Genomic DNA, 12,196 nt, shown 5'->3' with positions numbered 1-12,196 from the left:
TTATATTACGATTTTTACCTTATTCAAGACAGCCGTTGCTAGTAGATCTTGATATATTGTCGGTTCAAAATAATGCTCTGTACGATGTCTTGGATAACAACCGTTGGCCAATGGTCTATTATCGCTCGCTTTGCTGCGTCTATCGAGTGCAATTTCCGATACAGCATGACTTTTTGATAACGGTGGTAAACTAATTGTTTCCGCAATAATTTTTTGTATCATCTGACGCAAACGCGTCTCAGAAATGTCTGTGAAATCATTATTGCTTGCTCTGATACGTACTGATTCTCCAGATATTCCATTGTGACTGAGGTCATTTTTGGGATCAGGTAAATCTGAAAACAAAAAATTAAATCTTTATCAAATGAATATTAACGCATATAATGGCAAAAAACATGCTAAACAATTAAAAAAAAAATCTCATGCCATTTTTGTTACTACAGATTCAATGCACATTATTATTGAAAATTATTTATAAATCTAAGTACAATTTAGAAAACGTTCTTATAAGTAGATGGATGCATGAATGGTTTGCTGGATGAATGAATGATTCGTTTAATGTGAATGTATGCAAACATGTATGGATGTATGTATGTGTAAGTAATAGATACTTTACCTAAATTTATTTTTAATACATGCACTACAAATATTGCTAAGGTTGCTACAAATGCGAAAATGCCTGTTAGCAGTCCAAACCAAAAGTCCATTTTTTATTTTAAACACTTCACTTAAATGAACGTTGACGCTTGCGTTTTATAGACAAAGTTAAAATTAGTTTTTTTGTTTTGTTTTTGTTTTTGCTTACAGCTAAAATTATTATTTTTGGAAAATACACGTGTATTGTTGCACTGTTTCTATTTATCTATGTTTTTTGTATTTTTTGCACTTTATAATTGATTTTTTCGTTTTATTTTTATCAGTTTTCTTCATTTGGTTTTTTGCTCTTTTTTAGTAGTATTTGTTCAACATTGTTTTCATTTATTAAATTATTTTCTTCTGACGCATCTATAAGTATCACGTATCGATTTAAATTTGTGTAATTATTTGTGGCAGAAAAAAATATGAAAATACAAATTGCGATAACGTAAGAGGTTTATAGGTTTGTTAAAACTAATAGAATTTTCGAAAGCAATTCAGCGGAAATAAATTTGAATATTTATAGTTTTCATTAGTATCCCTTAAACAATAAATCGAAGATTCTCAAATTATGGTTCGTGGATACCTTGAGGTTTTTAGCAATATTGTGGGTCTGCGAAAAGCTCAGAGGAAAATTATAAATATTTGTTTAAAACTAAATTTCTTAATAAAACCTTATAAATCAGAAATTAGTTGAATGTGCGCCCAAAGTTTTTAAAATTTCGTCATTAACGTTTTTTATTTTGTAGAATTACGTAAGAGTTCCTCATTGCTTGGTCCTTTTGCTACTTCTGTTTAACTTCTTCCTCTTTTAACTGCAAATACTACTACTAAATGAGTACTTCCAAGAGAATTACATCTATCACCATTTCAAAATTAGACGGACATCTCTCCTATGACAACCCTGTCATGTCTTTGGAAGTTTTTTTTATTGGATAAAGACATGACAGTTCTTTAAATTTATAATATACTGGAATAAGTTTCTTTAATGTATTTACTTAGTAGATAAGTTGCACTGGAGAAAATGTTTTGAAATTTGCACCGATATAAAATTAATAGTTCTATAACCTTTGTATTATATTTATTATACAAAATACACATTAAATTATTTAATACTTAGTAAATGAATTTTTAATGGTGCAGTTTTAATGATCATCTCATCTGGTTGTGATTTCATTAGCCACTGTATAATTTCACTGAAAAAATGACCTTGACATTAGATATTTGCTAGAGTCTTCATAATACGTTTAGTCGTGTGTAAACATGTATGAGTGTATGAATAAGAAATCATAAATAAATATATACTTTGGTGTTAAGTTAACCGGAATTGTCGAAATTTAAGTAATCAATAATGCTATAGTTTTATTTTATTTAAAAGTATTATATTTACTCTGTTATCCTATCGAATCCTTTCATTGTGGTTAACATGTGTACATTTTGACTTCCCCTAACGTATAATAATCTCATTTACTTAATTGTTGTAAATTGCCAATATTCATTTAAACTTACAGGTCAAATGGAATTTTATTTAATTAGTGTATAATTTAGTTTGAAAAAAAAAAAAATTAACAATCAACAGCAAATAAAAATCTTCCAAACGTCATAAATATGTATATAATATGTAACATTTAAGTGTAGGACTCAGGGTATAAATAATATATTTTTAGACGTTTTGTTTTTGTTTACACATGATTAGTAATGATTTTTTTCAGCTAACTCATTCAATTATTTCAGTATGTAACCTACGGTCCAACACAATTACAACGAGCAAAATATTTATATGATAAATTTGCTACAAATATTAATTTTTTATAAAAACAAAATGAATTCGTTATAACCGTGTTGCCTGTTATACGAAAACCAGTTTTAATAAATGTTAATCTTTTAATTAAATACTAAGTTACATTACGTTAAGTACATGACGACTGAGCAATGTTATCAATGTATGATAATTTGTTGTTATTAAATTTTGAAATATTTTCTCTTCAAAGACATTTCGCAAAATAAATATTGTCTTTAAGTTTGTGGTCAAAAAGTCAAAGTCAATTTATAATCGCAAAGACTTGCAACAAAATGGCATCGATTTGTTATTGCATTGTTTTATACCCACCATCCAAGAGATGGGGAATATTGATTTTGTCATTACATTTGTAAAACATCGTAATATTCTAGAAGACTATAAACGTCTGTCTGTTGATAACATGTTATGTACTAAAGGCAGAGAATTTTGGAAGAATATTTCCCATATTATCGGTTTAATGAAAGTAAAATTTCTCTCGAAATGGACTTTTAATATAGTAGGTTGTAATTATTTTTGGCAGATATGTGTTTTTGGATTAGGTATTTAGAGACCGGTAGCAATCTTTTTTATGAAGTACTGCTTTATAGTACTTCATTTCATAAGTATATAACTAAACTAGTAAACCGATTTTGTTAATCCGGGTCTTAAATTAATGGTTATGTATTGCGGTTTGACAATTCTTTGGAAAAAAACAAGTAGGAAATTATATTAGTTATGGGCCGATCCTTATAAATTGTGGATTTACATTTGGAGTTTTGAAGCTTAAGTCATTTTCTTTGGAGACTAGGGTCAGTATTATTTAGGTTTATATAAAACTTAATTGTCATAAAAGTTTAGTCGGCCGGTTTGGTTGTATATCGGTAGGTAAAATAAATGTGCTTCCTCCTTGGGCAATATATAACATTTTATCCAAATTTCAGCAACATAACTTGAAAAGGCGAAATGAACCTTGAACACAGCAAGAAGGACGGACATGGTTTAATCGTCATAGAAAGTGAGTCGATTGGTATACTTTAAGGTGGGTATAGGACAGATGTTTTCCCACTATAGTGCAGAATTCTTTATAACAAAGCCTTCATCCAAGCATTCATTAAGCATTTTTATTAAAAATAATTGTAAACAAACATTTTCTTTTAATTTAAAAAAAAATATTCCCTTTTTTAACAAATTCTTCCACTGTGCGTCATTATTAGGTTTTGCGACAATCGCGGTGTGCACAACAATCAGACGAGACCATTCTTTTTCAAGCAGTTTGTTCTAGATATTTGTATTGTTTCGATGTTTTATAACTACAGTGTCGCGAAAAAGTTTATAATTTGTTAGAAATTGCATTTTTATTAGGGAAAATAAAAATTTTATTTAAAATTAGGGTTGTATAAAAATGTGTATTTTAAATATTTCAAAAAATCAATATTTGAAATAAACAAATTTTAATTTGTGTTGACACTGACCTATGTCTATAAGAAAATATTGATCCTAAAAGAACAATGACACCAATACATACATATGTATGCATATTTAACTATTGATACATTTATCCAACATTTGATTTTCTTTAACCGTTTTATTTAATTTTATTTAAATTTGATTTGCATTTTTTCGACATTTCATGGTGAGTTTAAAAAGAGTTTTGAACAACACTGCACATTTGTATTTCTTTTTTATATATAAGTATATTTTAAACTTTTTAGTATTATTGTTGTTGTTGTGAATATTTAATTCATTCATATACATACATAAACATAATAGATATTACGGAAGTCCACATAAAAAAATATCGTTATATTTTGAATATGATGATGATGATTCTTTGGTTTAGTGATTTGTTTATTATTAATGTTGGAATTTTGGCCATTATTATTATCTGGTATTTGCTTTATTGTTATTGTTGTTATTTTGTTTCTTTTAACATTTTGACAATGAGACAACGGTGATAACAGCAGCATTCACGCCAAAAGACAATGCCAAACAAACGCAAACGGAGGTGATTTTATTATTTCACGTTTCTTTCTCTTTTTTTCTACTTTTTTTGAACATTTATCGTTTTAACATTTAATTCTACTTATTTTCATTTTAATTTTTATTATTAAACAAAATTTCTCTTTCTTTTTTATTATTAACGTAATCTTGAATTGTTGTTTTATTTCATTTATTTCATAGACTAAATTTTAAGCAATAAATGTTATGTACAAGAAGAAACAACTATTTTATTATAATTTATTATTTTTGTTTTTAAATTATTAACTAAATAAGGCCTACTAAAGTAATATCAGTTAGTTAGTAATATTTTGCTATTTTCACGTTGGCGCGCGTTTAGCAACTGAACATGTTGCTTATTTTGTATGATTTTTTTTTATTTTTTTAATATTTTTAATATTGATACCGTCTCTGTGACCCTCCGACCACCTCACATACTCACACTTGTTGAGTTGTGTGAGAGAGTGTTTGTGTTAAAGTTTGTTAGAAAATAAAAAAAAGTACAATTATTAATATTGTTTTATATTTATTTATAATCAGTTATTAGACATTGGTAGTAAATATATGAGTACGTATCAGATATTTGTTTTTATATTTCGTACATTTATATGAATGTATATTCGAAAATACATATACGTACGTTTTTATGTATTAAATAATTAAGAACAAATGTTTTTTTATATTTATTTAATTTAGTCATTCGTTAAATTAAAAGACATTGAGTATGTTCTTTATCAATTTGCAAAGATACGGTGTTGAAAAGGTTCATCTAATGTCATATTTAGTCAAATCATATCACTTAAAACAGTGTTACCATTGTCAATTTCCCATTTTTTATTCAAAAATTTAAATGAACTTTATGAAATAGTTATTTAACATCACAAACAATCATGACCTTTTTGGGAGCCTTGTGTCAATTACTGATCATGGTGATTTTCGGAAAAAGGCCTCTTATGAAGACTTGGGTCAATTATAGACAGAATTCTTTAGATTTCGAGAGACTGATTGACTTTTTAAACGATTTATTGACATTAAAATGATTTAATATAAGAGGGTTTATTTGAAGGGTCAATTGTGGACCAATCCTTGTGAAATTTGACGGTTAAAGTAAAGTCTATAGACTGATCTATAGTCTAGTCTAAAGGCTAGTCTATAGTCTAGTGTAAAGTCTAGTCTATAGCCTAGTCAATAGTCTAGTCTATAATCTAGTCTATAGTCTAGTCTATAGTCTAGTCTATAGTCTAGTCTATAGTCTAGTCTATAGTCTAGTCTAGTCTAGTCTATAGTCTAGTCTATAGTCTAGTCTATAGTCTAGTCTATAGTCTAGTCTATAGTCTAGTCTATAGTCTAGTCTATAGTCTAGTCTATAGTCTAGTCTATAGTTCTATAGTCTAGTCTATAGTCTAGTCTATAGTCTAGTCTATAGTCTAGTCTATAGTCTAGTCTATAGTCTAGTCTATAGTCTAGTCTATAGTCTAGTCTATAGTCTAGTCTATAGTCTAGTCTATAGTCTAGTCTATAGTCTAGTCTATAGTCTAGTCTATAGTCTAGTCTATAGTCTAGTCTATAGTCTAGTCTATAGTCTAGTCTATAGTCTAGTCTATAGTCTAGTCTATAGTCTAGTCTAGTCTAGTCTATAGTCTAGTCTATAGTCTAGTCTATAGTCTAGTCTATAGTCTAGTCTATAGTCTAGTCTATAGTCTAGTCTATAGTCTAGTCTATAGTCTAGTCTATAGTCTAGTCTATAGTCTAGTCTATAGTCTAGTCTATAGTCTAGTCTATAGTCTAGTCTATAGTCTAGTCTATAGTCTAGTCTATAGTCTAGTCTATAGTCTAGTCTATAGTCTAGTCTATAGTCTAGTCTATAGTCTAGTCTATAGTCTAGTCTATAGTCTAGTCTATAGTCTAGTCTATAGTCTAGTCTATAGTCTAGTCTATAGTCTAGTCTATAGTCTAGTCTATAGTCTAGTCTATAGTCTAGTCTATAGTCTAGTCTATAGTCTAGTCTATAGTCTAGTCTATAGTCTAGTCTATAGTCTAGTTTATAGTCTAGTCTATAGTCTAGTCTATAGTCTAGTCTATAGTCTAGTCTATAGTCTAGTCTATAGTCTAGTCTATAGTCTAGTCTATAGTCTAGTCTATAGTCTAGTCTATAGTCTAGTCTATAGTCTAGTCTATAGTCTAGTCTATAGTCTAGTCTATAGTCTAGTCTAGTCTATAGTCTAGTCTATAGTCTAGTCTATAGTCTAGTCTATAGTCTAGTCTATAGTCTAGTCTAGTCTATAGTCTAGTCTATAGTCTAGTCTATAGTTTAGTCTATAGTCTAGTCTATAGTCTAATAGTCTAGTCTAGTCTATAGTCTAGTCTATAGTCTATAGTCTAGTCTATAGTCTAGTCTATAGTCTAGTTTAGTCTATAGTCTAGTCTAGTCTATAGTCTAGTCAATAGTATAGTCTATAGTCTAGTCTATAGTCTAGTCTATAGTCTAGTCTATAGTCTAGTCTATAGTCTAGTCTATAGTCTAGTCTATAGTATAGTTTATAGTCTAGTCTATAGTCTAGTCTATAGTCTAGTCTATAGTCTAGTCTATAGTCTAGTCTATAGTCTAGTCTATAGTCTAGTCTATAGTCTAGTCTAGTCTATAGTCTAGTCAATAGTCTAGTCTATAGTCTAGTCTATAGTCTAGTCTATAGTCTAGTCTAGTCTAGTATAGTCTAGTCTATAGTCTAGTCTATAGTCTAGTCTATAGTCTAGTCTATAGTCTAGTCTATAGTCTAGTCTATAGTCTAGTTTATAGTCTAGTCTATAGTCTAGTCTATAGTCTAGTCTATAGTCTAGTCTAGTCTATAGTCTAGTCTATAGTCTAGTCTATAGTCTAGTTTATAGTCTAGTCTATAGTCTAGTTTATAGTCTAGTCTATAGTCTAGTCTATAGTCTAGTCTATAGTCTAGTCTATAGTCTAGTCTATAGTTTAGTCTATAGTCTAGTCTATAGTTTAGTCTATAGTCTAGTCTATAGTCTAGTCTAGTATAGTCTAGAATCTATAGTCTAGTGGGAAATGTTTAGTACTAAAATTTTTTAAAAAGTATTTTTTTGTTGTAAGTAAGTACTATTTCCTTTAAACATTTCAATTTTCCATGGCTGTTCTACGACCAATATTTCAATATGTTACAAAGAGATCGACAAAATCAATAACCTCCCATCTATTTCGATAGTGGGTATAAAAATATCATGATTATTTTTCATTTTTCTCTTACAAAAAATATTTTATTTGTTTATCTCTACAATTTATTTTTCTACAAATAGGTGCTGATTTTTTTTATTAAATTATTTCTGATTAATTAATTTATTTACGGAAAATACTTAAAAATTTTAGCAAAATGTTTAACATTTAACGCGTTAAAAACGTTTATTAACCAAACATGCAATTCTTTAAAATTTATTAAACAAAAGTTAGGATGGCAAGCGTTATTTGAATTAATGAACATTTCTTATTTTTATACTAAATACTGGGTATTTAGCGTTAATACTTATAACTGACGATTTATACACATACAACAATAACTAGATACATCATTTTGTTTGATTAAAATTTAAAGAAAAAAAAAAAAACTCACCGCCATGATTGTGTGTGTAAAATGTTAAAACATTTTCCAGATTTATTAAAATATTACTCAATTTTGAGTGATACTTGTGAAACAAGTTAAGATCTATTAACAAAATAAACAATTAAGAAGTGACAAAAATAGAAACTGATTCATTCATACTGATATAGAGGTTTTTTTTGGGGGGATTTTAAAACAACCCAAAAAGTATGTTAAACAAATCAAAAAGTTGAAGTAACAAAAAAAAGAAAACTTAAAAATAAATGCAAATAAAAAAGCTTAAAACATAAATGTGGAGGTATAAATTCGCTTTGTAGTAGTAGAAAAGCTTTATAATAAATTATTGTGTAAATAGTAAATAAAAATTAAAAAATAATAATTTAAAAATGTTTACTAAAGGTTGTTCATTCATAATTCAATTTTCCAGTTTAAAAATAAAATTTTAAAGTTTTGTTATTTATTCAGAAGATATTTAACGATTAATCGAATAAAACTCGTAATCGCTTAACAAACTGTTTTATATAAAAATTAATTAAATTCTACGCTCGTATTTGGAACTTTTATAACAGAAGTGTTTTTAATAAAAAATCTGTTTTATGATTAATTTATCGTTGTTATAATATTCAGAATAAACTGAACTTTTTATATAAAAATATATTATTGTATGAAGAATGATAAACAAAAGATTACGCCTGGTGCATGATTTACCGTTTGATGACGTAGCTGTTCCCTTTTAAAGTTTTCCAAATTTGTTTCATGTGTAAAAATTACAGTTTCTTAAAAAAATCTAAAGTATGTATCTATATTATAATAGTGGACACCATGCAATTTGTAATTTACTTTGAAAGTTTAGAAAAAATATTATATCGATTCTTGAAAAATGTAACGAATTTCTCCTTAATTGTGAAAGAAAAAATTTACATTGTGTCTTTTTTATATACATACATATTTTTTTTTTATTTTTTTAGTATTTGAAAATAAATATTTTTTATAAAATAATAAATATGTATGTAAATAAATTGATGAAGAGAAATTTACAAAATTTATTCAATTACACAGGCCAACAAAACCTGAAAAAATACCATATACCAAAGTATACATTTCTAAATGATTATTGCGAAGCTGTATTCAGAATTTCTCCATCACCTTTTTCAAGCATTTTCAGAGGGGGACTTTGCTCATTACGATATTTTGCTGTATCATTTATGCTTGTATAAAACGTTGTGCATATTTTTGTAGGAATATTAGTATATTTGGCATAATTATGAGCTCCAAGTCCCAATTTAGTGAGTCCGGTTATATGGGGGCTAGGTGAAATAATGGACCGATATCAACCAAAATCAATTGGGTCTTGGATCAAAAGTAATGTGGGTACCACATTTTATCCACTTACCTTCAAAATTGCGACCTGTAGTTTGATTACAAGGTTTACATAGATAGACAAACGGACGGACATGGCTTAATCGACTCAAACATCAATCCAATATACCCTCCCCACTAAAGTGGTGTAGGGTATAAAAACAGTTTCGATAACATAAATAAAGGTGTCTGCAGATGTTTTGTTTCAAATATGGCCAAAAATGGGTCATTTTCAATTTTAAGGACACGATATCTCCAAAGCATGATGTAAATAGTTTCATATTTTCGTTAATCTATGAAATGTTTTTACGTAGATTTCTATAAAAATCTTTAATATATCTTCTAGATATTTAAATTCGATTTTAAAATAATAATAATTATTCTAAAACTCAATTTTTCCATAAACATGAATACAAACAACTGGAAAATTGTATTATTCTAATGACAACCGCCTAGTTTTATAAATTGGGATTATAAATGTTACTAAGTACTTACAATTTTCACTTTTTGACAATTGATTGACAGCGATCGTATCCAAATTACCTCCCAATAATTTGGCGACAACTTCTTCGACATATTCTCGTATTTTGAGTTTTTGCTCAGCTGTTATCGTAGCAGAATTAGCACCAATTTGACTAACACTTTCAAAATCTATAGGTGGTAAATAAGAACATAATATTAGTCATTAACAAACAAACAAAAATGGAAAAGAATATTGTTAATTTGTTTTTAATTATTAATAATACCTCAGCAATAACTTTTAGGTTTTTTTTTGGTTATGACTTATTATAATTAAAAAAATACACATTATTAACTATATATTGATAAACTAAAGATCGTAATTTTTTACTTTTACTTAAATTTTTATATAGATTTCTAGAGATTGCTAAATAAATTTTAAACAAATAGTTTTTCGAAAGTTTAACATATGTTGTACAGATTTGTAGAATTTTTTGTATTTTATTAAGTTTTTAATCTATACTGATGAACTACATAAGTGTTTGCTGGGTATTCCTTATTTTTTTTTCCAATTTCTATGTATTTTAACTTACGTATAGAACTGTCATTACATTCACTTATGGGAATGTAAATTTCACTTCTGGCTCTTGGCGGATGTATTAATTTCTCTTGATGAAATGATATCTGATCAGCCACCCATGATGAAGTTTGAGCCAGAGATTCTTTGGATGTTTGACACAGCTCGCATTCCCATTCAGCAGTTTTTGGCAGCCAATCTGCACATTTAATACTGCGACAAATATATTTTTGACAGATATAGCATTTTACAAATCTGGAGAAAAAAAGAATACATTTGTGATAAGAATATATGACAGAATTAATATTAAGACTTACGTTTTATCATCTTCTGGATCAATTTCTGCACAGCAGACATTGCAAAAGAATTCATTTTCATTGGATTGCTTCTTTTTTCTATTGGTGATTTTGCTGAAAATAAAGACCAAAATAAAAATGTTAAAATTTAAGTGAAAATTAAAGTAAAATTTAGTTAAGAAAATTTCTAAAAATTTGATTAAACTATTCATTAAATCAATTAACTGTTGACTCAAAAACTTTCATTAGTGATAATCTACTGCTAAGTTTATATAATTGTAGTTAATAATAACAATTATTAAAAACCAGTCTGTTTTTTTTTTTTGAAAACAATTAATGGTTTTTAATTGAATACCCATTAAGCTATGCAAGGAATTAAATAACAACTACTTAAATACCAGTACTCGAACCGGTGCTAAAGTAATTTATCGTCGAAATGACGCCAAATATTGCTGAAGAATTCTTTCTGAAACAAATGGGAATAATAACAAGAAATGGCCTTTCGCCTTTTTTTTCATTATTATTATTATTATTATTATTATTAGACTATCAATTGTTTGTTAAGAAGCTAAACCACTTATCACGATCATGCAATGTTTAAACATAATAAAATTTTTATAAACAAACAAACAAATAGTTAAATCTGGTTATTAATTAAATTGAAAAATTCATAATTAACACACAAATTTAATTACACAGTGCTACAACTCCATTATTTATCCATTAATAGTGTTTCTTCAAAATTTTGAGAAATTAATATCTGTTAAAAATAGTTGCGTTATGAAGTCATCCAGAGAAAAGTTTTAAAAAACAAATTAATAAAATGCTTAATCATCTCAGCTATCTCTCAATAAAATATGATGTAGCACAGTGACATTTGTCATAATCAATAACACAGGCTAACAAATTTTTAACCCAGAAATTGCTTAATCCGAATCAGCCCTTAGAATTTCCTCATCACATCAGTTTTTCGAGATATCGAGCCCTAAAGATTTAAAAAAGGACGTTTTTGGTCATAATGGAGACAATATATGTATGTAACAGCGCGTAGACATCCCTATTTATATAATCAGTTGTTTCATCTGAAAGTCCATTCAGTCGACTTTAAAATAAATGTTTAACCTCTGTTATATCTTATTTCTTCTTCTTTCTAAAGCTTAAAACAACAAACAATTTACAAAAACTATATTTTATAATTTGAATTGTTTAAGAATCTCTTGTATTTGCTGAGATATCGCCGGTCGAAATTTTTACTGTAAAATAAACATAATTTCGAATTAGTTTGAAGTTAAAGAAGTTCTAAGCTTTGGATTAGGATATCTCGAGGAAATAAGAAGATGTAACGGAAGTAAAGCCTTTATATTAAAGTCGAAAGATTTATCTATCAGATGATATAACCGATTTAAGAAACCAAGATGTTTTCGCGCTTTTATATCGTTTCAAATATGGCCAAACTTTAGAACTCGATATATCAAAAACCTAATGT

At 27.7% G+C, this 12,196-nt stretch overlaps 1 protein-coding gene across 8 annotated transcripts in view; it reads right to left on the bottom strand.

Moving 5' to 3' along the window:
* LOC119615930 (titin) overlaps window positions 1–12,196 on the bottom strand; it is a 96,446-nt gene that overhangs the window by 22,667 nt on the left and 61,583 nt on the right. For 6 of the 8 annotated variants that reach the window (XM_037971971.1, XM_037971978.1, XM_037971974.1 and 3 more), the window contains 5 exons: window positions 10,732–10,824; window positions 10,431–10,669; window positions 9,874–10,029; window positions 8,032–8,124; window positions 19–335 (listed from right to left, as the gene is read on the bottom strand). In XM_037971971.1, coding sequence (XP_037827899.1) covers window positions 19–335; window positions 8,032–8,124; window positions 9,874–10,029; window positions 10,431–10,669; window positions 10,732–10,824 — 898 coding nt within the window. Of the gene's footprint in view, window positions 1–18; window positions 336–616; window positions 1,006–4,173; window positions 4,747–8,031; window positions 8,125–9,873; window positions 10,030–10,430; window positions 10,670–10,731; window positions 10,825–12,196 lie in introns of those variants that run through there. The other 2 variants (XM_037971972.1, XM_037971975.1) reach the window with 2 other exon arrangements.

The sequence above is a fragment of the Lucilia sericata genome, unplaced genomic scaffold (genome assembly GCF_015586225.1).
Source record: "Lucilia sericata isolate MDLA Ls3-8-SP2 unplaced genomic scaffold, ASM1558622v1 Contig000048F_arrow, whole genome shotgun sequence".
NCBI classification, from domain to species: domain Eukaryota; kingdom Metazoa; phylum Arthropoda; class Insecta; order Diptera; family Calliphoridae; genus Lucilia; species Lucilia sericata.
The sequence above is the reverse complement of the archived record's forward strand: the minus strand, read 5'-3'. Positions and strand labels throughout refer to the sequence as shown.